This window comes from Schistocerca nitens, chromosome 2 (genome assembly GCF_023898315.1).
Source record: "Schistocerca nitens isolate TAMUIC-IGC-003100 chromosome 2, iqSchNite1.1, whole genome shotgun sequence".
Lineage (NCBI taxonomy): Eukaryota > Metazoa > Arthropoda > Insecta > Orthoptera > Acrididae > Schistocerca > Schistocerca nitens.
In genome coordinates this window covers 1,179,440,674-1,179,467,450 of record NC_064615.1, presented here as the reverse complement: position 1 = coordinate 1,179,467,450, position 26,777 = coordinate 1,179,440,674, and the positions used below count along the sequence as shown (strand labels likewise).

Sequence of the window (26,777 nt, the reverse complement as noted above, 5' to 3'; positions counted from 1 at the left end):
AGAGAGAGACTGGAATAAATCCAGGAAACAGTTGGGGACGTAGGTTGTATGTGCTACTCTGAGATGAAGAGTTCGGCACAGGAGAGGAATTCGTGGTGGGCCGCAGAAAACCAGTGAGAAGACTGACGACTCAAAAAAAAAGGGGGGGGGGCATTTCTGGTAGAGAAAGCAAAGAACTTGGCAGATAAGTTTAACGGAATAGATTGCGTCTTTAAAAGAGGTTAAAAGATGAAAATCAACAAAACAATAACAAGGTAACAATATGTAGTTTAATTACGACAGGTGATGCTTATGGAATTAGATTAGAAAATGCTACACGAGAAGATGAGTTTGGATATTCCAGTAGCAAATTAACTGATGTGTGAAGCTGAGCGGTTATGAAGTTCAGACTATCAACAGGAAGAAAAGTATTTCTGAGAAAAAAGATTTGTTATTTTTCTGGAGTGTAAGCTTGCACGAAAGTAAAACGTGGGCGATAAGCAATTCAGAAAATAAGAGAGTATAAGATTTTGTTATGTAGTGCTACAGAAAAAATGCTGAAGATTATATGGGTAGATCGAATGACTAGTAAGGAGGTACTGAATCAATTTCTAGAAAAAAAATGCGTGCACAATCTGACAAAAAAAAAGTGACCGTTTGACAGGACACATACTGGGACGGCAAGGAATAGCTAATTTGGTTATGTAGAGAAATGTGGGGATAAAAATAATAGAATATGACCAAGTGTCCAATACAGAAAGCACAATCAAATGAATATAGGGTTCAGCAGTTATTCAGATATGAAGAGACTTGTACAGAATAGACTAGGATGGAAAGCGGCATCAAATCAGCCTTCGACCTGAAGGCCACAACAACAACAAAGTTACATCAATTAATTTATTAATCATTTAATGAAGTGTAAAGAAGTTCATTGAATGACAATAAAACTTGTGAAATGGTTTGTTATCTTGAAATTAGAGACAGAGTCGGTACTGTATCACCAGCCCATTTCGTTTTGATTTAGAATAAGGTGAAAATTAACACTGTATATACAAGTCCCAGAAATAGACATGCTATAAGATCCAATAACATACGGGCGCTTGAAAAACTAATCTGTTTACTTTGTGGCCATTATTTTATCCCTCTTGGGAAACAGATGTGCTCTGTTTGTAGACGGTGTAGGCTGCGTGCGTATCGTGTTCGTGGGAATCTAGCAGACAATTGATCGATGAATGCCTTCTTTTTTTCCTTTGAGCATTTCCAGTACGACTGGTGCTTTTTCCAACATGACTGGTTTACGAGTTTGACAAGTTTTACGAGTCTGCTTAAGGTAACCAAGCACGACTCACGACTTCCACTTATTGCTCTACTTCAGCCAGTACCTTCCAATCTTCTCAGAAGTTATCCTCCTTGCCTTGTGAGACTAGCACTCCTGTAAGAAAGGATATTGCGGAGACATGGCTTGGCCACAGCCTGGTTAGGCGCTCACGTAGTTTTAAACGCAGAATTTAATATCTGAAATATGTGTACTATTTCCTATTTCAACACCGTACTAATCCACAAGATACTGGCAGGTTTCTGTTATACTTTTACATAGGATCCGAATTTTATAGCTGCTTCTTTTTTCAGGGCTTTCGCAAAGATCTGCCTACTGAATTTGTTACAGGCTTCACACATAGCTCCTACGGAATCACAAGCTTCGGTTACGATTTCACTGTCGAATTTTCGGCAGAGTCCTTTATTACTATGGTGGTATTTTACTTATTTTCACTAGACAGTCTGAATAATACCATGTAACGAAGTTGGGTGTTTGGCATCTTTTATTTCTTTCTTTGAAAGATATTTATCAAGAGTGCGATTGATCATGCATGTAATCTTCCATTTACGAGAGACTTCAATGTACGTTTCAGTGATGAGTAACTACAAAATGTAGCTGTTCGGAAGTGGACGGTAATGTATCCTCAGTCTAGATGGGACGTCGAACGTCATTGCTACGATTAGCCTCATATGGAACGATTAAAGTCACATTGTGAGATACAATCGATGATACAAAATGCCGGAATATAAAATCAGAATCAGAAAGCTAGGAATGACGAAGTTTATTAATGGCCAAAGAAAAAAGTCAAAACGCATATCCTTGACAAAGTTTATTGTGTTTAGTTTGCTGACTACAAAATAACGTCAAAAACAAGTGGGCGCTGATCTGAAATTTCCTGGAAGATTAAAACTGCTTGAATCTGCCAGGAAGTTTCAACCAGCGCACACTCTGCTGCAGACCGAAAATTCATTGTGGAACAATCAGCCAGGCTGTGACTAAGCCATGTCTTCGCAATATCCTTTCTTACAGGAGTGCTACTCTCACAAGATAAGGAGGAGAGCTTCTGTGAGGATTGGAAGATACTGGCTGAAGTAGAGCATTAGGTGTAAGTCGTGAGTCGTGCTTCGTTACCTCAATCTGTAGAGCACTTGCCTGCAAAAGCCATAGGTCACAAGTTCGATTCTTGGTGCAACACACAGTTTTAATCTCCCAGGAAGTTTCAACATCAAAAACATTTGCATTTTTCTTCTTTAACAGAGCTGATTTATTTCACACTAAGAAAAGGTAATTTCATGAAGACTGTTTCGACACTTTATATTCTTATTCAAGCACAGTATGGACTCTTCTTTGTCCAGGTATTGTAAATCCTAAAATGATTATCCGCTTTCAGATGTCTCTTCTGTGAATGGATAATGGAAAAATATCCAAGTTATCTCGGGACATTTGGAAAGTGCCACTAGAACAAAGCAAATAATGAAGTAAAGATTAAAGAGAAACAAAATCACGAAATCAACCACTATAAGAAGTTGGGGTTAAGTTCTGATGCTGTAGTGTGCACAGAATACCATGGCTGCTGTAGGTGTGCAGATGACAAGGCACGTATGGGGAGAGCGGTAGTGGTGGTGGTTGGCAGGCACTGTAGGGGAAATGCCGAGCGCTGGAGGGGAAGTGACATCCTAAACTCTAGCCACCACTCACATTTTCCTGTAAATATTAAGTGGGGGAACCTCCACCCCTACGTTTCTCCTGTTGTGATGTCAAACTTTCCTTCTTTTCCCAAAACACAGCGAAGTTTCACAGCCTCACCTCAGTAACAACAGTGCAGAGGCAGTTGCAAAAGAATTCTGAAGAAGTGGTTTATCAAGTTTATTAAGTGAGGAACCAAGGAAAGGTGAGGTCAGTGGTTTATGGAAAAGCACATTATCGATTCAAAATAAACGTGGTATGTTTCCAATTATGTTGTTCTGTTCCAACCCCCCACCCTCTTCCCCCCCTCCCCGCCTCCCCCCCCCCCCCCGCCCATCCACCCCAAACGAGTAAATGTCAACTTTCTTTCCGAGAAATTTTGACACTCTGATTCTGCTCAGTCTCGACCTGTTCTGTTCATGGCCTGTATGGATGCCAAAATTCATGCACAATATTTTGCTGCTCTTTTCCATCACATTCCATCCTCTTCTGTCCCATAATGTGTGAAGCGCCGTTTATAGACACTGAAAGGTCTCTGTTGGATTCCTTTCATGTTTAATTTCTCAAATTTATTGTCTTTTATGGAATAAATTCCTCTTCTAAATTTACTGTGGCATTTCTGACTATCTGGGAGGAGACTGAGTAGTGGAACGTGTTACTTTTACACGTAAACAAGAACGATCTGTCACACTACTACACTTGAAAACACAGTTAATATGTAATTCATGTCACACAGTCTCATACGGAACCTACATCTGCTTTCTGTGATATACAGTATATGATAAGATACTGTCATCCCCCTTCCCTTCTGTGTGAGAGGATGAATGATCAAATGTGTTTGTAGTTGCATGCTTGAGGGTAGCAGACAAGGCTGTCTGCTAGAGAACAGTGGGACCAACGTCGGAACAGGTAGCTACGCTTTCTTAAAGCAGAGAGGTTTCTATTCTTAGTATGGTCCTGGCCGTCCCTTGTCATGTTGGTATAGGAAGCTGCCCCTCTGGCCCCTTCCGTTTGTCTTGGTGAGCCACTCTCAGGAAAGTCTGGTAGTAGCAGAGTTGCAGTCTGGTAGTAGCAGAGTTGCAGTCTGGCGGTAGGCAGTTGCAGTCTGGCGGTGGCGAGCGTCTGTAGTGGTAAGATCTCCGGCTAAGCGCGTGTCTGCTAAGTCCATAGGACAATGGATTTCTTAACTTCAGCCTAACTGAAAATTTAATCACCTTTATTTCGGGTTAGCTCTAAAATATCTAAGGTTACCTTAAATTGCAGCGTAGTGTAATTCTCGTGTCAAGTTCAGATTATTTTGCGGTTGTTGCTTTGTCATTACTTTGTGAGTAAAGTGGAACCACGTGTTGGTCAGTAACTCTAACTAAGATCAATCTTAAATGCGAATGCTTGTGTGATTATAACGTCTCATCTTAACAATATTTTCAATATAGCAACTTTTCTTTATGTTCAACCCACGTGGGGTGTACTTTGCGAGACCAGTACCACGTGCTTATATAACTGTTTGACCCATCAGGTTAATAGTAAGACGTTAGTAACCAGTTCAAGGTTTTTCTTTTGTCAATTGCTTTTCGATCGAATTTATTTTATTATCAAAATTACTGTGGAGTTATACGCTTTCTGTAAACCAAGTTGACCACGTGAAGCATGTGGTGGAATCATCAAAGTAGCCCTCAGCTATTCTTCTTGGGAAGATTTCACAAAGAGTTAATATGAATTTAGTATACCAGTGTGTGGTAATTACGTGACGGACAGGATTGTGCTACGAACGTAATTTCTTTGACTGAAAATTTGAATCTGTTGGTTGTGGTTAACTTTCTCTTGCATGTGTTTCAATGTTCTTTGTGTGTTGTTTTATGAATGCAGTGTTGTATCCAGTCTCCCAATCTTGGCTCCATATTTTATGTGTTCCGTAAGATTCCAATCTCACATTTTCACAATCGTAAATAAGGCACCAGCTCAGTATAACTCACGTATAATATGCTGAAATTTCAATGATCAATCTTAAAATAAATTTGCAAATATAAACTGATTTCTTTCTTTTTATTTAAATTCTCCTTTTTTATATATAGATATATTACCGGTTGTTGTATGACTGTAAAAGATTATAATCAATGTTAGTCTGATTGGTAATGTGGTAAACCTAGACTAGTTACCAGCAGAAACAGTTGCTTAGTAATGCAATATTAACTTCCCCAGACAGCTCACGGCTTTAACCCGGTTTCATTGGCTATTGGTAACGATTTCATACCAAAATTAAAGTAGCTAACTTACACATGGCGACCCTGTTCTGTGATTCCGATAGACTCTGGAATCTCTGAAACGTTAGATTGCAAGCGTTGTATAATCTTAATTTTTTTCCCTACAGCGCTCAAACAACTTCTGCGTTGTTCTGAGCAGACTTTCAAAAGATTCACGGCGTTGTTGATCGGCGTTGCGTTGTTTGTCTTGTTTTCTTTTCTATATTTGTGTGTTTTCTATATTTGTGTGTTTTATATGTGGGTGTGTGTTTTTTTTCTCTCGCTTGTAAATTTCACTGTATCGATCAAAGATAAAAATTTGTTTTGCGTGTGAAAAAGTGCGTACTAGGTTGGGTACCTTTCGTGTAACTGTCGAAATTTTTGGGGGATACATTTACTGTGATTAGTGTGTTACGTACTGGGTGTAAATTGAACTAATGCAGACACGTAACCAAACTAAAAGTAAGCGGTCCGACAACTTAAGCAACATGGACCAAGGGGATAATTTGATTTCGAATGATAACGCGTCGGGCGGTTCCGAAAATGCAATGGGGAATACTTCAGACGAAATGCAAAACAGCACGAACGGGCTCACAGCAGAGCCAGAAATTAAATTTGCCTCCTACTAACCAAATTGATTTGGCAGAACTCATGAAAGCCTTATTGCAACAAAATAAAGAATCATTTGAAAAATCGTTCCGAGAACAAAAAGAATCATCAGAAAAATCGTTCCGAGAACAAAAAGAATCATCAGAAAAATCGTTCCGAGAACAAAAAGAATTATCCGAAAAATCGATCCGCGAGCTAGGCGAACAAATGACGCAGAAATCTGAAAAATCTATCCACGAGCTAGGCGAACAAATAGACAAAAAACTAATCCAGCAGACAAATAAAGTCGACAAGTCGATGCAGAGAGTGTCCGATGATATCTCACAAAGAATAAACAATCTGGCAAGTGAAATAAAAAGTGATATTATGAAAGAATTAGGCTGTACATTTGAACAAATCGATGACCGTCTGCAAGCCCTAGAACAGAGCAAGGGGAGTGGCGAGACCGAATCTAAAGAAAGTGAAGAATGGCTACTTAGGAATTTCCAAGAGCTGAGGGAAGAATGCCAAAGGGAACACCACCAGGTACTCTCGAAGGTCCAAGAGGCAGAAACGCATTGTCCCACGTCCGTTAGCAACACAATAGCAGACAACAGTTTAGCGATCCACGCATTGGAACAGCAGGTTGAACAATTGAAGCAGACTGGGGCGGAGGAGAAGAGACAAATAGAGGATAAGATTGCGGCATTAGCGGACATTGTAGGCACGATGAAGCTGACGGAAAGCGAGAACAATAGTACACCGGTAGCGGCCGCAGAGACCGAAGAAGTGCGTTCGCTTCTTAAATTTGAGAAGGGACAATTCGAAGTGAACAGGCGACACAAAGCTGTAACAGGCGAATTACAAGAACGCGTGGCGCATCTGGAAAACCGCATGGCGTGTGATTCCGAACTCGCCAATAGCACTAAAAATAGCCGTACGAACAGTGCAGAGAGGGACTCCGGCCACGAGGGAGATTTTGACGACAGGGAAGGATGTAATTTGAGGGGCAGACATGAGAAAAATAGAAACATTCAAGGGCCTCGCCAGGAGGAAATGCGGGGATTTGATTTCAAACATTTCCTTACGGTAAGAAAGTTTGAGATATTCCGAAATTCTCAAAAAGGCATACATCCACGAGCATGGCTCGAGCAATTTGAGTTTTGTCTTCCTCCCGACTGGGCAAGTTCACATAAGATAGAATATATGTGTGGCTATTTGGAAGGCGAACCGGCGATTCGCATGAGGTCGGCAGCGCCTCACTGCAACTCCACTCGGGAGTTTCGACAAGCCTTTCTCTCCGCCTATTGGTCGGAAGCGGCACAAGATAGGGTCAAACATGGCATAATTATGCTGCCAAATTTGAACCAGTCTGGTTTCGGCAGCCCTGCACGCCTATTCGACCACATGCTGCAGGCAAATCAATTTTTATACGACCCATACGGGCCTGCGGAACTAATTAGGATATGCATCACCAAACTGCCGATGCACTTGCGGCACGTCATTCTTGCGGGACGATGCAAAGAGGACGTGGAAACGTTTAAAACACTTCTCCAAGAGTTGGAATACAATACAGGAGAATGCCCGCCTAATCAGGCACAAAGTTATTACGGGGCACAGCAGCGCGATCGCAGTCGTGGCCGTCGTACTAATCAACGGCGTGACTGGTCGTCGCGACGCGAACGGAACAATAATCGGGACAGGCCGTATAGAAACTGGGGTAACAGTTGCGAACACAGGTGGAACAGCGGAAATGATCGAGGACGTGGACAAGATCGTGAACGCTACAGGTACGGCAACCAGAATCGTTACTACGATGAACACGGTGGGAGTAGGATTGTAGGCGGAGCCCCACATGATGTTGAAATTCGGCCGGCCAACCCTAGACATAATCCAGTAAATGGAAATGAACGAAACCGGCAATGACAAATGATCAGCCCAGAAGGCGCCAAATCGGAACAAATGAGCGACATGGCAAATGAGTAGAAAGGACAGTGAGAAGTAGAGAGGACGGTGAGGAGAAAGAATTGATTAGTTTAAATTTGTGACATATGCATTTTGAATAATATGTTGGTAAAAATAATGATAAAGATGTTTCTATGTGATTGATTGAAGTGATGTTTTTAATTTTTTTTCTTTCCTTGTGCAATTAGGATTTAGGTTGGTTCAAATGTGAACATAAAAGGTTTCTTTGTGAACGAGTAAAATGCTGTTTATGTTTTTTTGGTGTGTAAATTGAATGGAGTCGCTCCTGAGAGAAGCAAGATCGTTGCTGAATTAGTGCAAAACTCAGGGGAATATCCGATCTGTAGGTATTATGGCTCTGGCAAACCCAGGTCCCCAGCTGTTAGTAGCCGTGTTTCCGATTTTCTGTTTTCAGTGCTACTATCTATCTATTACTATTCTATATCTGTCAGTGTAAATGAGGATCTCTTACTATAGTATGCGTGCTGTATGAATATTTTAAGATAGGATAACTCTGAGAAAGGAATGAGTAAGTTTGGAATCTTGAAAACAGGATGCGATAATACGATTGTTTAACCATTGGCTTCCCAATATGCGATGCTATGTTAATATTGATGATATATGTCTTTTTTGTTCTTTATAGCTGAGTACGTAAAGTGCTGTCTGTGGATTTCGTAAGTATATTGATTCCCTTCAAGGTGAAAGAAGAATTGTGGTTTGTGTAATTTACGTGGCCCTGAAATATTATTGTGGTAGTCAAATACGAGCAGTTTTTCAGCAAATGGAGAATGGAACGGAAATATGGATCCTTTTTGTAGTCTTGATTGATGTTGAGCCAAAGCCTAAAAAAAATTATTCTGCGTTAATACTTGTCCTAGAAAAGCGACGTTTATGTGTTTTGCTGATGCTGTGAGCATTACAGCCTACTGTTTTCGCTGGTGTGGGATGCACTGCAGCCTATATGATTTGTACTGAGGAAATTTCCCTCTTGAAGGTAGAGGATGATTAAATAATTTTGATTATGGGAACGAAGGAAAGCTTGGTTTAAGGTAATAAGGATGAAGCAAAACATTTGTCATTTAAACTACAGGAGGATTCGGATCTTTTGTGTCTGTTGTGAGTTCAACATGTTAAGATGAAACTGTTTTACAGAATAGAGGTGACCACAATTTTTGCCATTCATGAGAAATGAATCCAGAATAACCACCACAGGCGAAATAACTGATTTGGAAGCGAAAGGTAACTTAAAGAAGGAACGAAATCGCAGCAAAATGGGTAAGAAAATGTAGTATAACCTGTATAGTGCAGACATTTTTTTTACCGTTCTCAGAGTCATCTGTGTGATTAATTCTTGTGATAACGTAATTTTAGATGAAATTTTCTTACTGTTTTATGTGTGAATATATGAGTATGATAAATGTATAATTGCGAGTCTCTTTTCAGGTGTGTGTACTGGTATAAATATTTTGGTGTGCAAATAACCATTGTTCTTTTTAATGTGTATGTTTAAGGAAAGTCTCCATATTCATTATATGACAAGACGTATGCCGCGAGCGTCAAGAAGAGGGCGAATTAGAACATTGCTGTAGTGGTATATACACGGTGTTGAAATAGAATTGGAGTAGCTTGTGGGCTTAACTAGGAGTGGATAGAAGTAGAATTATGAGTAATGCATGTTTATGGGTAGTTAGTTTGTAGAATAGACAACAGGTGTGCATGTGTGTGGGTAAATAACATGTGAACCCTATGCTGTCCTGACCTATATTTGCACAAGGGATAATCCTATTCATTTTAGTGAATTAATAAGTAGCACTTGATTTATTAAAACGTAAGTGAACCACATTAGTGATGTGGATTTAAATATTATATTGTCAGTTCATTTAATTTTAATTTTTTTACATTGTCAAGTCATTTCACTTTTATTTTTTTTACATGGTCAAGTCATTTAAATTTTATTTTATATTGTCGATTCATCTAATTATTTCTATAAAAAAATTAATTAAGTTTCACTTTGTTCTTAAAAATTGTGAAAGACAATACTAAGTGGTATTATGTATGACATTGTGTAATCACATAAGAATGATGAAAAATTTCTGTGAATGCAGTTGAGAACGTGAAAGCGAACCGGCAAAACTCTTAAGAGACAGCGGGAGCAGCCGGAGTAGTTGTAAACTGGCGGGTTTCCCAGCAGGACACGCTGTCAGCCAGGCCACTTCGGGAGCGCGGCCGACAACAAAAGAAGGACCGCCGCAAACACTTTCCCTTGTACCTGGAGCTAATGGGCGGCCGCCCCGTGCGACCCTTTGTGAAGGCGTTGACCTGAGATGGGCGAGCGGTCCACCGCGTGGAAATCCATCTGCTGGCAACGCACCACACGCACGCGACCGTGACGAGAAGGCCGCGGTGAAACAAAACAAGGGGCGTGGAGCCTTTTGACAGGTACTGTCCAGAGAAACTTGCAGACGTCAACGACGCCTATCGACATTTCCTGAAGGATGCCTACTGTCAAGCGACAGTAAATCATGGTTCGATGTTCTCTGGTCGCTAAGGGTGGCACAAAAGAAGAGCCATTGAAGTGTCATCCTTGCCCAGGAATATCAACCTGGCGTGTCCTTCGAGGATACCCCACGAATTTGACAACACAAACATGGAACTAAATCGAGATGTACGTGACACAGACCACCAAGAGAAACTTCATGAGAGGGCAGAGACGGCGGGATTGCACGCAACAGATGGACAAAAATCCCTACTGACAGCTGCGGCGACGAACCCCCTCCCCCACCCCTTATATTGTGCCACGGAACAGTGGAACTAGTGAGTGTATCAGTGAACAGTGATTATACGGTTCTTAGTCAATGCATATACGTGTGATTCTGTCACAGAAACTTTGACTCGTGTGTTTTGCAGGGACTCGATTTATTGGTGTTTATTAAACTCTGACTTTTGTATTTTGCAGGTGTTCTATATTTTTTTTAAACTTTGACTCTTGTATTTTGCAGGTGTTCTATATTTTTTTTAAACTTTGACTCTTGTATTTTGCAGGTGTTTTATTTATTGGAGTTTTGTTTTAGATGTTGACTATTGTACTGTTTTATTGATCAATGTTTGTTCTTGTGTTATGTATTAGATTTGTGATATTTTGTTTCGTAAATTCATTGCAGTGGCATTGCTTCGTTTATCAGTCAGATTGCTATTCATTCTCATTGGACTGTGATCGATTAGCCTTTGCATGGGGCATATTTATTGTGAGGAACCCCTTAAGGGTAACAATCACATAATTATTGTAGTTTCAGTATAATGACACAGTGCTCATTGTTTGCTAGCTAATTGAAATATAGTAGAGTGATTAAATTAGTGCCACATAGTTATTTTAATTCTACAAATTATTAGTTTTGTAAGATATAGAATTTTTTTTGCGATAACCACTTTGTAAAACATGTTTTTTTTTCTTATCAATTTTTATTGCTTTTGCGAATTGTGCATTGTAATGTTCTGCTTTATAATACTGATGTTATTTCATGTTCTTTTTTTAATTGCTGTGGCACCTTTGCTATTTTCATAAATTTTGCTTGTTAATAAACAGTCATAAATTTTCCTGTGATGAGTTGGCTCTTGCAATGAGCAAATACTGGTGAACTCCATAAGGGTAACAACCAGAAATTGTTTTCATATTAATGACACAGGAACCATTGTTTTTACTTGCTGACCGATTTAGGTCTACACGATCTTTTAAATAGGTGTCACAGATTGTGTGTGTTTTTTTTTTCTCTCTTTGAAATTGGTAGATTGTAAAGATGTTTGAAATTATTGTGTTTTAGCAAGTAGCTGGTGACCTTTTGCCTTTTCTTTACACTTTTGGTTTAAGTAGGGTGTGAGAAGCCTGCTTGGGAATGTCCTAGCATGGCCAGAAAATTCCCTGCACAGTCTTTTCCCGGAGCGTTGGGGTTATGAAAGGTCTCTGTTGGATTCCTTTCATGTTTAATTTCTCAAATTTGTTGTCTTTTATGGAATAAATTCCTCTTCTAAATTTACTGTGGCATTTCTGACTATCTGGGAGGAGACTGAGTAGTGGAACGTGTTACTTTTACACGTAAACAAGAACGATCTGTCACACTACTACACTTGAAAACACAGTTAATATGTAATTCATGTCACACAGTCTCATACGGAACCTACATCCGCTTTCTGTGATATACAGTATATGATAAGATACTGTCATCCCCCTTCCCTTCTGTGTGAGAGGATGAATGATCAAATGTGTTTGTAGTTGCATGCTTGAGGGTAGCAGACAAGGCTGTCTGCTAGAGAACAGTGGGACCAACGTCGGAACAGGTAGCTACGCTTTCTTAAAGCAGAGAGGTTTCTATTCTTAGTATGGTCCTGGCCGTCCCTTGTCATGTTGGTATAGGAAGCTGCCCCTCTGGCCCCTTCCGTTTGTCTTGGTGAGCCACTCTCAGGAAAGTCTGGTAGTAGCAGAGTTGCAGTCTGGTAGTAGCAGAGTTGCAGTCTGGCGGTAGGCAGTTGCAGTCTGGCGGTGGCGAGCGTCTGTAGTGGTAAGATCTCCGGCTAAGCGCGTGTCTGCTAAGTCCATAGGACAATGGATTTCTTAACTTCAGCCTAACTGAAAATTTAATCACCTTTATTTCGGGTTAGCTCTAAAATATCTAAGGTTACCTTAAATTGCAGCGTAGTGTAATTCTCGTGTCAAGTTCAGATTATTTTGCGGTTGTTGCTTTGTCATTACTTTGTGAGTAAAGTGGAACCACGTGTTGGTCAGTAACTCTAACTAAGATCAATCTTAAATGCGAATGCTTGTGTGATTATAACGTCTCATCTTAACAATATTTTCAATATAGCAACTTTTCTTTATGTTCAACCCACGTGGGGTGTACTTTGCGAGACCAGTACCACGTGCTTATATAACTGTTTGACCCATCAGGTTAATAGTAAGACGTTAGTAACCAGTTCAAGGTTTTTCTTTTGTCAATTGCTTTTCGATCGAATTTATTTTATTATCAAAATTACTGTGGAGTTATACGCTTTCTGTAAACCAAGTTGACCACGTGAAGCATGTGGTGGAATCATCAAAGTAGCCCTCAGCTATTCTTCTTGGGAAGATTTCACAAAGAGTTAATATGAATTTAGTATACCAGTGTGTGGTAGTTACGTGACGGACAGGATCGTGCTACGAACGTAATTTCTTTGACTGAAAATTTGAATCTGTTGGTTGTGGTTAACTTTCTCTTGCATGTGTTTCAATGTTCTTTGTGTGTTGTTTTATGAATGCAGTGTTGTATCCAGTCTCCCAATCTTGGCTCCATATTTTATGTGTTCCGTAAGATTCCAATCTCACATTTTCACAATCGTAAATAAGGCACCAGCTCAGTATAACTCACGTATAATATGCTGAAATTTCAATGATCAATCTTAAAATAAATTTGCAAATATAAACTGATTTCTTTCTTTTTATTTAAATTCTCCTTTTTTATATATAGATATATTACCGGTTGTTGTATGACTGTAAAAGATTATAATCAATGTTAGTCTGATTGGTAATGTGGTAAACCTAGACTAGTTACCAGCAGAAACAGTTGCTTAGTAATGCAAGATTAACTTCCCCAGACAGCTCACGGCTTCAACCCGCTTTCTTTGGCTATTAGTAACGATTTCAGCATAGCAAATTCAAGCTACAACGTTACAACACTTACTTTGTGATTTTCTGGTGGCGCCTGATGCAGGCACGGAGCTCCATATACATCATCTCATGCCTCTTGAGACCCACATCGCCAGCCAGGTCCACAGCACTGTCGCCAGAGAGCCGCAGTCCAGAGATGCGCTGCCCCAGCAGCTGCAGCAGGGCTCCCACGTGCAGCATGGCCGCCACGAAGAAGCAGTCCAGGCCGACGACGATGGGGACCTGCGTGAGGAGTACAGCACACTGTAGAGTGTAGAGAGCGGCATACGCGCCGGGCCACAGCGACCAGTCCACTCCGTGGATCTGCACCACCGGCAGCAGCTTCTGGTCGCCGCCGGCCAGGAGCGGCGCCGGCAGCCACAGCAGGATGAGGGCGTAGATGTAGGCAGTCAGCGACACAGTCATCCGGCGGGCCCAGCGGCGTGCAGACGCCAGCTCGGGGCGGTCCCAGTCCTCGGACACCATCAGATCCAGATCTCGCACCAGCTGGTAAAAGGACTGCCTGTTGCCGAAGAAGAGCCCCGCCTTGACTGTCCCAGCGACGATCTCGAGCGTGTGCATCAGCGTGTGCGAAATGTCGTCCACGTCCCCTTTGGCGGTGTGGACGCTGACCAGACCGACGGCCACGTAGGCGGCGGCGCCCAGCTGCACCAGCGCCGCGTGCAGCAGGTGGAGCGCCGGCCGCGCGTGGGGCCACAGCCCGGCCACCCGCAGGTACAGCACCTGGTCCGCCAGAGTGCGGCCGCTGCCGCGTTGCCCGTCCTCCTCAGGCAGTGGCTTCTGAAACCGACAGAACGACGCAACAGGGCTACGTCATCTGTTCCGTGCAATAACGTGGTGCTAGAAAACTGTTTTTACATTTCAGTCGATCGATATCGAAAGGGACACAGTGTTGAAGAAAATGAGTTATTGTCAGAATAATACTTCTTGAGACTAACCTAATATGCTAAGACGAAGAGTCTTTTTTCCCATGATTATAAAGCGTAGAAAAAGCAGTCCACGACTGACGTCCTTCCTCGGTTGCAATGCGCACTAGCCAGATCTTTCAGGTCTATACTTGATGACTGCACAGCGGCCACAGATTGCACAAAGCAGCTTTTGCAGCATTGCACCACCCGGTCTGCCGGCCGGAGTCGCCGAGCGCTTCTAGGCGCTTCAGTCCGGAACCGCGCGACCGCTACGGTCGCAGGTTCGAATCCTGCCTCGGGCATGGATATGTGTGATGTCCTTAGGTTAGTTGGGTTTAAGTAGTTCTAAGTTCTAGGAGACTGATGACCTCAGATCTTAAGTCCCATAGTGCTCAGAGCCATTTGAACCATCTGAACCACCCGGTCTGGCACCAGTCGTCAGTACGTCCATCCCTTTGGTAACCAGTTGTCTTAATGAAAGCCTGGTCGCCATTTCAGCATTACAACTGGCTGACTATAGGGCACCTAGGCCGTGTAGGCAAAATAGATCATATCAGAGTTCGTTGTATAACGGACGACTGCCTTGTGGTCTAGAGAAGCATCGTCACTCAAGTATCGCCCACTGGCGCAGCCGTAAACGTCAGACAGCACCAATCAACAGAACCACTTATTACATAGTCATGCACTGGGCGTTGATGCGCCGAAGGTTCCAATTAAAGTGTGTACAGATTTGCTACTACTGCAATTCGCAAACCCCTCACTGTGACTACGTAAAGGAAAAAGAGAAAAGAACGTTACATATTCACAGAAATACACAAAATTCTTGCTTACCTTATGTTTCAGAAATGGGGCCTCCCTGGACCAGTGGGACGTAGACTGTCCCCAGCAGCCAGAGACCATGGTCATGTGTGTGTGAGCTGGTTTGCATGAGTCTGTGTGCGAATGCTGTCTTATTCCTTTTTGGCTGAAAGCGTTTGACAGTCTTTTTGTTGTACCCATGTGCTACTCAATATATCCGCTATATAGTGAGTAGCAATCAAACGTTTCGTAATATTGTCATTATTCTATCCTGAAATTTCCATTGAGATACCTTTAAACATGTTTAAATGTAAGTAAATAACTTCATAAAAATTTTCATCTCCTATTTCACGCACTTAGTTATTGAATTTCCAAAAACACTGAACACGATCTTTTTTATTCTAGCCGAGAAGCCAAATACAAATTTTCTTAGATATAATTTTAAAACTGCATTCATAATGAATTGTACCCACAGTTTCCAAAACACTCAGCCACGTTTTTTCTCCCTAACCGAGAAGTCAGATACTAATTTTCATAGATGTAGCTTTAAAAATGCTTCTGTAGTCCTTTAATAATGATTTTCAATTTGTTAATTTTCAAAATTAACTTTCAGGCACTATTTTACCACAATAGTGACTGAATTTCTGACTGAGAAATCAAATATCAGTTTTCATAATTGTAACATTAAAATTCCGTTAATAGCGAAATGTTTCACACATAGCTTTCTTCTACTGCTTCAGCCCGTTATGGATGGAACGACAAACAGTCCCTTACTAGAAGACGTCTACATTATGAGCAACAGCCTTTCCAAATTCCAAGTTTCTATCCTTAGCTGTTTCGGTTGGGTGATGAATCAGTGAATTAGTCCGGTCCTATTTCAACCCCTCAGGGGCTACAGTTCCAAAAACACTGAAACACCAAATTTTTTATATCCAACCAAGGAGCCAAATTCAGATTTTCATAAATTTAGCTATAAAAATTCCGCCATAATGAAATATTTTCATAAAACGTTTCATCCATTGTTTCACCCTGTGACAGGCTGAATTTCCAAAAACACTTAAACATATTTTTTTTTATTTGTCACTCAGAAGCCAGATACCAATTTTCATACATGTAGCCTTAAACATAGGTTAGTAGTTCTTTAACAATGACTTTCTCCCAAAAAGCTTTCACCCACTATTCCACTTCCATAGGCTTTAAATTATCAAAAATACTAATACATGTATTCCTTTATATCTGACCGAGAAACGAAATGCCAATTTTCGTTGTATTAGCTTCAGAATTGCCTTAATAGCGGCATATTTTCAAAAGAAACGCTTTTATCTCCTATTTCACCCACTTAGGGGCGAAATTTCGAAAAATCCGTTCTTAAACTATATCTACGGTACAAAATCAACATTGTCCAAATTTCAAGTTTCTATCCTTAGCAGTTAGGGCTGAATCAGTTTTTTAACATATCAGTTTCATTGTTCTTAATTACGGCCTTTTATGTGACCTTAAGTCGGAAGACTGGTTAGATGCAACTTCCCACAAGTCTGTCCTATTCAAGCCTGTCCATCTCTGCATAACTACCGCAACCTACCTCTGTAGTCAAGCCTTGGTCACCCTCTGTAATTTTTACGAACCACATTGCCGTCCATTAGCGAACTGACGATTCCTTGATGCCTCAGGGTGTGTTCATTAGCCGATCTCTTGTTTCAATCAAGTTATTTCACGACTTTCTTTCCTCTTCACCACGACTCACAACTTCCTCAACTTCGTGATCAACCTCTCTAACCTCCATCATTCTTCTGCAGTACCAGATTTCAAAACCTATTCTCTTCCTGTTTGAACAGTCTACCGTCGAAGTTTCACTTCCGTACAACGCTACACCCGAGACAAATATAATCGACTAGCTGCAATGCCCGGCGTTGCCGGGACATTTTATATCTACCAGCCAAAGTGACGGGCCTTGCGCCTTGTCGATACAGCGAATACAAGCCGCATGGGAAACTGGAATCGCTTTTAATCGAAGCGCATACATAAATTACTGGGTATCAACGGAATGCGAGGAATGAACACCTGCGCCATACCCCACGATTATGGTGACCTCTAATACGTTGGGCAATACGTTCTTCGTGGGCAGCCTTCTTCTGCTGTACATGTAACAACGGGAGCTAATCGATAAATAAGAGCTTGCAGTCATATTTCTGGCAAATTAATGAGCTTTAGCAAGTCACACGATCTAGTGCATCCGATGGTAGGCCTACTATCTCCTACAGCTACATCTACGTGATTACTCTGCTATTCACAATAAAGTGCCTGGCAAAGGGTTCAGTGAACCACCTTCAAGCTGTCTCTCTACCGTTCCACTCTCGAACGGCGTGCGGGAAAAACGAGCACTTAAATTTTTCTGTGCGAGCCCTGATTTCTCTTATTTTATCGTGATGATCATTTCTCCCTATGTAGGTGGGTACCAACAGAATCTTTTCGCAATCGAAGGAGAAAACTGGTGATTGAAATTTCATGAGAAGGTTCCCTCGCAACGAAAAACGCCTTTGTTTTATTATTACAATTCACGTGTCATGTCTGTGGCACTATCTCCCCTACTTCGCGATAATACAAAACGAGCTGCCCATCTTTGTACTTTTTCGATGTCATTCGTCAGTCCCATCTGATGCGGATCCCGCACCGCACAGTAATACTCCAGAACAGGGCGGGCAAACGTGGTGTAATCAGTCTCTTTAGTAGACCTGTTGCACCTTCTAAGTGTTCTGGCAATGAATCGCAGTCTTTCTACCCACAACATTATCTATGTGATCGTTCCAATTTAGGGTATTTGTAATTGTGATCCCTAAGTATTTAGTTGAATTTGTGTGACTTATCGCATAATCGAAATTTAACGGATTTCTTTTAGTACTCATGTGATTAACTTCACAGTTTTCTTTATTCAGGGTCAATTGCCAGTTTTCGCGCCATACAGATATCTTATCTAAATCATTGTGCAGTTCGTTTTTGTCATCTGATGACTTTACAAGATGGTAAATGACAGCATCTGCAAACAATCTAAGACGGCTGCTGAGATTGTCTCCTATGTCGATAATATACGAGGGCTATCCACAAAGTACATTACGTTTTGGAATTAAAAATAAATAAGTTGAAGGCGCAGGCGACCGAATTTTACGACGAAGGAAGATCCAAGCCCGTCCATCACTACGATAAGTGCCTTAATTTAAATGGCAACTATGTAGGAAAGTAGTATTTAAGTGTGGCTTTCATCTGTATATAATTAAAAAAATTTCCAATTCTTTATTTATTTTTAATTCCAAAACGTAATGTACTTTGTGGATAGCCCTCGTAGATCAGGAACAATAGAGGGTCTATAACACTTCCTTGGGGAACGCCGGATATTACTTCTGTTTTACTCGATGACTTTCCGTCAGTTACTACGAACTGTGACCTTTCTGACAGGAAATCACGAATCCTGTCGCACAGCAGAGGCGATATTCCATAGGCACGCAGTTTGGTTAGAAGACGCTTATGAGAAACGGTGTCGAAAGCCTTCTGGAAATCTAAAAATATGAAATCAATTTGACATCACCTGTCGATAGTACTCATTATTTCATGAGTATAAAGAGCTAGTTTTGTTTCGCAAGAACCATAATTTCTGAATCCGTCCTACGTGTCAATAAATCGTTTTCTTTGAGGTACTTCATAATGTTCGAATACGGTATATGTTCCAAGGCCCTACTGCAAATCGACGTTAGTGATATGGACCTGTAATTCAATGGATTACTCCTACTTCCCTTTCTGGGTATTGGGGTGATTTGAGCAATTTTCCAGACTTTAGGTACGGATCGTTCTGTGAGCGAGCGGTTGTATATAATTGCTAAATATGGAACTATATTATCAGCATACCTTGGGCGGAACCTGACTGGTATACAAGCTGGACAGGAAGCCTTGCCTTTATTAAGTGATTTAAGCCGTTTTGCGACACAGAGGATATCTACTTGTATGTTTCTCATCTTGGCAGCTGTTCTTCAATGGAATTCAGGAATATTTACTTCGTCTTCTTTGGTGAAGGACTTTCGGAAAATCGTGTTTAATAACTCTGCTTTAGTGGCACTGTCATCAGTGACTTCACCGTTGTTATCGCGCAGTGAAGGTATTGATTGCGTCTTGCCAGTGATGTGCTTTATATATGACCAGAATATCTTTGGGTTTTCTGCCAGATTTCGAGACAGAGTTTCGTTGTGGAAATTATTTAAACCAACTGGCATTGAAGTAGTCACTATATTTCGAACTTCTGCAAAACTTTGCCAGTCTTGCGGATTTTGCGTTCTTTTAAGTTTGGCATGCTTTTCTCGCTGCTTCAGTAACAGGGATCTGACACGTTTTCTGTATCATGGGGGATCAGTACCATCACTTATTAATTTACGTGGTATAGATCTCTCAATTGCTGTCGATATCATCTCTTTGAAATCATTCCACAACTTTTCTACCCTTACGTGATCAGATCGGAAGGAGTGCAGACTGTCCCTGAAAAAGGCGTTAAGAGCATATTTATCAGCTTTTTTAAATAGATATACTTTGCATTTCTTTTTGATAGTCTTTGGAGTTACGGTATTCAGCCTAGCAGCTACTCACTATTTGTCCAGGATTATTTGTTGCTAAGAGGTCAAGTATGCTTCGAGTCGGCTGATGAACTAACTGTTCAAAATAGTTTTCTGAGAAAGCATTCAGTACAATTTCGGATGACGTTTTATGCATGCCGCCGGCTTTAAACGTATAATTTTTCCAGCATATCGAGGGTAGATTAAAGTCACCACAGACTACAATTGTGTGACTGGGGTACCTATTTGAAATGAGACTCAAGTTTTTTTTTTGAACTGTCAAGACGGATATTGCCGCTGTAATTTATTCTCGTGACAGGAATTACAATCAGTAAACCACGATGTATTTCATTTGTTAGGCATACAATTTTTCACTAATTTTCTTTGTTGTTTCATCTGAACGTAGAAATTTAAAGTACAGCGTCCAATAACTTTTAGAGATTTTTGCTAACAATATTTCCCCTATGTTTAAAGTCACAATACGACATCTTACGTAGACACTGATCTCCCTCTTGTTTTGAAGGTAAAGTATGCAAAATTTGATAAAGATCAGCTTCATCAGATTTGTATGAACAACAACAAACGGAGACTCTTCTTTATATCTGTAGATCTAACAAAATCTCTTTTTCAGAAACACTTTCTTGCCATCGCCATTGTGCTTTTCATGTCCTTTTTTATTTCGATCGGCGTCTTTTATTTTTCTGCCCAGAGAGCTAAACACATCTACAAGTGCCTCATTTCTCTAACCCTCTTAGGCATTGTGTAGCGGTACTTTCTGACAGCGCTATTTAAAACAAATATGCCGTACTTGTAACTATGTTTATCACTACTTATTGTTGTACTGTTGCGTGTTAGCCAAGGTCTTCGGCTTTGAAATCGAATTCGCTGTGTCGGCAACGGACGCACGCTAAAGCCGAAATGAGACTACTACTAAATGCTGTGCATTGCTGCGATGAACAATGAAGATTGCTTGCAATACTCTGGCGTGACTGGACGAAACTTTCAGCGCACAACTTGTTCTGTTGTCGCAGCTACGATGGTAGCGAAAGCGATGCTGTTTTGCTCAACTTCCCGTTATAATCGCTAAGAAATAAACTTTTCCTAAACTGAATTGCCAGATATCGTAAGAGCATCGTTTCCCTAAAATATTTTTTGACCAAAGACAACAGCTAGCGCTTTTCTACTACCAGAGAATTATTAGGTTTTTGCTGAGCTGGAAGGTTATTAATAATTGTGCATTAATGCGAGCGTTAGTGCCGATGCCGGAAGTGTTGCTTATTACCGTTCTTAAAATAGGAATTACTTAGATAAGTAGCAAAATATCCGACGAGACTTTATTTTCGTTTTAAACCTTTGCCGCAGATAGACAAAGAACGTGATAGCTTAGTAAGTTCCAACGACTGAGAAAAATGATCAGAATCAGTGAAAAAGCTTGGTGCCTAATGTGATTGTAAGTAATAAATACGGATCCAGTGTTGAAACATAAAAATCAGTATTTTAAATAGCTTACAGTTGTAATAAACGTGTTCTCTTACAGCTAATAAAATTCAATGATGAATACTTAAAATAATTTTGCATTTCCACTTTTTCTTCAAACTTTGTTCACACACATACATACAGGGTGACAATTATCAAACTATATCAAATAGAATCGTCATAACTTCAGAACGGATTGCGTTAGAGCGTTCAAACTGCACGGTTGGCCGCGAGGCATGGTGAACATTAGTATGCGCTGTTTGGTTTGGGTTAGCGACGAAACCCACTGTCATTCGCGTGAGTTCGTCAGTAAGCAAAGTTGGCGCATTTAGGAGACTGAGTACCCGCAGTTCGCGATCGAGAAGTCTCTTCACCCTCAACGGGTGACAGTTTGGTACGAAATGGCCAATCACGGAATAATCGGTGCAATATTCCTTGACGGCATGGTGACTACCGAATATACGTGAAGGTTTTGAAAGATGATTTTATCCGCATTATCCAAAGTGGTCCTGATTTTGACAAAATGTGGTTCATGTAAGCTGGAGCTCGACCTCGTCGAAGCAGGAAAGTGCTTGAAATCCTGGGGTAGCACCCTGGGGTGCGCATTCTGGCTCTGGGTTACCCAGAGGTCACTGCCATGGGCCTCGATTGGCCGCCATATTATTTGGATAAGACTCGAGTTGCTGTGTAGGAATGGAATACTGTTATATCCCTTTCTTTAGCATTCCCACAGGCGTCAGACAAATATGCATTTTGTCATCATTCCTTTTCATATTACTCATAGATGTTATAATGAGGATAACTATGGACCTCTGTAACGTGAGTATTCGTTGGAATGAGCAATCTAGGCTTAGAGATTTGGATTTTGTTGATGACTTCGTTTTTCTGGAAGAAACGCCACAAAATTCAGACTAGTAACTACCATGCTGGATCGAATGTCGGGCTGAAAATAAGTGGTGATAAGAAAACTCAGTGTTCATAAAAAGTGTAAATATATCTGCACAAATTATAGTGCAACAGAAGATATTACAAGATGTGAACCCGTCTCCATATCTCGACAAACTTATTTTTGTAATAATGGGAACATAGATGCAGAGTAGGAATGGGAAAGCACCTGCAGTCTTACAAGAAATGCCGTCGATATGGCCAATAGACTGGATAAGTGCGTCCACAAAGCTGTACTCCTTCATTATCCTACCGCACACGAGCTCAATGTTTCTCATCTGAGGGGATTTTTGAGGATGAAATATACAAACATGTTTGAAATTATGAAGTGCTGAGAGGAAATGGCCTGTGTAAAATCGTAGTTTATAAAAGATTGAAGCTTGATTGGCATCTTCTACGCATAATAATTGAAAAATCTCAAAATGAGCACTGTTGTGGAAACCAATAGATGGACAAAGAAAGATAGAAAGGCCTCGTAATCCATGGAAATGAACTTTTGCAAAGTATTTTGAGTGCCCTGACTTGAGCTGAAGAGGAAGCTGAACCTCTGGCAGATGTTTGAGTTCACAGGAGGAATTTTGGTGTCTGATATGCTACTTTCCGCAGGAGGAACTGGATCTAAATAAGTAAGATTCAATTGCTAATTCCGACCTCAGTTTTCAGGAGCAAATTCTGGAAATGGAATTTCTCTTCCAGATATTCCCACTTGGGACACCTTCTGTCCCATAAGAGCATTGCTGCAATTTGCCTGAAAACTTTCTGAGCCTACAATAGGTCCTTACTTAAACGGTCCGCTTTACTTAGATAGTATTACGTCTTGCTCAAATGCTGAAAATCAGAGCCTTGCATATAACTCACAATATTCTGTGATATTATATCACTATACGATATTAATTCGTTCTTCGCACCATTGCTTGATTAATTTTATTGATAGTCTGCTGGACACATTGACTAGGAGGAAAACGTTGCGTTTTTCTCTCTCTCTCTATAAGAATTGTGTGAAATCTTGTGGGACTTAACTGCTAAGGTCATCAGTCCCTAAGCTTACGCGCTACTTAACCTAAATTATCCTAAGGAGAACCACACACACACCCATGCCCGAGGGAGGACTCGAACCTCCCCCGGGACCAGCTGCACAGTCCATGACTGCAGCGCATAGACCGCTTTGCTAATCCCACGCGGCGCGTTTTTCTAACTGGGAAATTTTTCTCCCAGCGTGGTCTCTGGGGTTCCCTTGTGTCGGCAGGGTCCAAGGTTCCCTGGGAGCTGAGCAGTTGGCCTGTGGTCCACATCATTCCTCTGTCGACAGAACTGGTGCCTCTCGTAGGCCTGCGGGAGAGGCGCCATGTAGCTATTGCTCCAGCCCAGAACCAACCTCTTATTTGTTAAGCTACGTTTTATACGCCTAGAGTGGAAAGTTTCTGCAATGTACCCCCGTTGTTTCATGGAAATAGCGATATTCTTGTATATTACATCGGGTACGGCATTGAATCATCATCCCCAGATAGTGTTTGTTTGAAACTAGAAAGTTGTGGAGAGAGATTTATGTTTCGTGGCCATTCAATTACGGTGAGGGTCGCTCGTCTCCTGTATGCCGTTTAGTGTTTTTGGGTGCACATTTTGTTTATTTTGGGGAAATGTACGTGTCGCAATTGCGACAGTGTGAAGTACATTCTGAGCAGGAATCTTCCGAGTGGGATGGAAAAAGATAGATGTGATGTACATGTACACACAAACAAATGATTATAATTTCAGAAAAATTGGGTGTTTTACTGAAGAGAAGGAGCTTCAGAAACTGAGCAAGTCAATGATGCGGAGATCCACCGCTGGCCCTTTTGGAAGCAGTTGATTGACAGAGCTGTTGGGTGTCCTGAATGATTTCGTGTACAGCTCTGTCCAACTGACCCGTTAGATCGTCAAAATACCTAACAGGTTGGAGGGTCCTGCCAATAATGCTCCAAACGTTCTCAATCGGGAAGAGATCTGGAGACCTTGCTAGTCAAGGTAGAGGGTAGCAACCATGAAGACCATTAGTAGAAACTCTCGTCGAGTGCGGGAAGACATTATCTTGTTCAAATGTAAGCCCAGGATGACTGGCAAGGAAATGCAACAAAACGGGGAGTAGGATATCGTCGACGTACCGCTGTGGTGTAACGGTGGATGACAACCAAAGGGCCCCTGCTGTGTAATGAAATGGCATCCCGGTTGTCGTGCCGAATGGCGGGCGACAGTCAGGTTCGTATCCGACCACTGTCAGGGGTGTCTCCAGACACGTTTCCCTGGTCACTGGGGCTCAGTTGGAATTGGAACTCATCACTGGAGACAATTCTACCACATTCAGTGTGATTGCGGGGCGAATGTGCTGGACGCCAGTGCAGACGGGCTCGTTGGTGTACAGTGGTCCCCTTTCTGTGAGCCGCCTGTTCGTGGTTCTTGTGGTCGCGCAAACACCAGCCGCAAGTCGTACCGATGATAATGACGAATCCGGTGTTCTGAGTCCCTCTCTGACGACTGCTCGATCGTCCCGTTCTGTCGTCCCTCTAGTTCGACCACTTGCACCTCGTCGCTGTGTTCGACCACGGTTCACCCATTCCTGACAGCATCGTCAGATGATGACACAGCTGTTATTCAAATGTCGAGCGATTTGCCATTTACTACAATCGGATTCTTTGAGACCGATTACGCGTCCTTTCTCAAATGCTGACATCTGCGTATATTGTTCACACGCCTATCTGCGAGGCTTAGTTACTGTCCAACCATTACACGGAATGAAATTCGTGAAGACCTTACGCCCTGGTATCGACAGGTCCCCTGTACACTACCCTTGCTAGCTGCGCGGTGAAATCACCGTCCAGCGTCATATATCCACCCACCGTCAGCCGAAGTTTACAATTTTGGATTTTCCGCCGTTATCTGTATGAATATAAATTTGTGAGCGAGTCGCTTGACTCCTTCGTGTGCGTCATTTGTTTATTTATTTATTTCTCTTGGAGTGTAAAATTATATAGAGTACCTTCCCACAGTGTAAGCATCACTTTGAAATTTGATTACGGTTTTAGGGAACTTTACTCGGCGTTAACTATTATTACCTTTTTGTCAGTCATTAGAGAAAATAAATATTTGTTAATATTAGTCTTGACTTAGATGCCTAGGTTCATTACATTGTCCTACAACTCTTCCACGCTTCGGCAACCGGGTCTTCACCTAAGCTTGTTCTTCTCACTGTGATGGCATTATTGCTGTAACAGTGGCCAAGCTCAGCGATCGGTTCTATTAAGAATTCAGGGAAAGAAAGAGCATTGCACTCTGTCACGTTCTGTTAACAACGACTTGTTTCGCAAGGAGCATTGTACTTGACGCACCTTACGCTCCTCGAAGAAGATCGGGAACATAACTTTCGCTATTTTAAAAGGAACTGGTTTACTGTATTCGGCTAATTTAACGACTGTAAGCAAATTTTACGTCCCCAGGCATGACTAAACTGTTTGGGGGATTTTTTTCTGTTAAAGCCCTCCGGACCTCAATAGTTCGTTGTAATCAGATTCGCAGTGTCCTAACAAAATCCTTTGTATATAAAGAACTAAAAAATTAATTACTTGACTTAATTTCTTGCACTCACAGGTAACATAACGGTGGACGATAAGTAATAATACAGAAGTGCAGAGACTTCTATGGCATAATGTGTCATCGATGATTTCTTTGCAAAATAATTGATAATGTCTTAGGCCAAAATTGTACAATCATACAACGAAGACAGGAAAAAAGAGAGCTGCAGGCGGCACTAAATCATTCAAACAAGTCATCGCAGATGCGCACCCAGCCTCAATTAAGATCTTATTATAACCCATATTCAAGACAAAAAAGAAACTTAACATCATAATTGATGGTAACAAAGTAGATGGAGTTAAGGAATTCTGCTACCTAGGCAGCAAAATAACCGATGAGCAAGGAGGACATCAAAAGCAGACTAGCATTGCAAAAAGGTCTTTCCTGGCCAAGAGAAATCTACTAGTGTCAAACATAGAGGAAGAAATTCCTGAGAATGTACGTCTGGAGCACGGCATTGTATGGTAGGGAAACATGGACTGTGGGAAAACCGGAACAGAAGAGAATCGGAAGCAGAAGAGACAGGATGATAGGACATGTGTTAGGACATGAGGGAATGACTTTCACAGTACTAGAGGGAGTTGTAGAGGGCAAAACTTTTAGAGGAAGACAGAGGTTGGAATACATCCGACAAATAACTGAGGACGTAGGCTGCAAGTGCTACACTGGGATTAATATGTTGGCAGAAGAGACGAATTCGTGGCGGACCGCATGAAACCAATCAGAAGACTGATGACTCAAAGAATTCAACACACTGTGCATTCCGTTCGACTGATTTCCAAATTCCTTTGTGCTCACTGTCAGAGTTACATTATCGTCGGCAAACTTCAAACATCGTTTTTTCTGAACTTCCTCTTCCCGATTTCAACTGCAATCTAATTTTTGTAAGTAACGTAGATCACCTTTTCACCCCTGCACTTTCTCCTTGTATTTTTACGCAGTCAAATAACAGAAACCTATAAACTTCCTTAGTACTTCTTT

At 41.4% G+C, this 26,777-nt stretch overlaps 1 protein-coding gene across 1 annotated transcript in view; it reads right to left on the bottom strand.

Moving 5' to 3' along the window:
• The window catches only part of LOC126235644 (odorant receptor Or2-like), a 90,979-nt gene that overhangs the window by 60,249 nt on the left and 3,953 nt on the right, over positions 1 to 26,777 (bottom strand). The window contains exon 2 of the mRNA XM_049944358.1: positions 13,485 to 14,251. Within this exon, the coding sequence (XP_049800315.1) occupies positions 13,485 to 14,251 (767 nt within the window). The remainder of the gene's footprint in view (positions 1 to 13,484; positions 14,252 to 26,777) is intronic.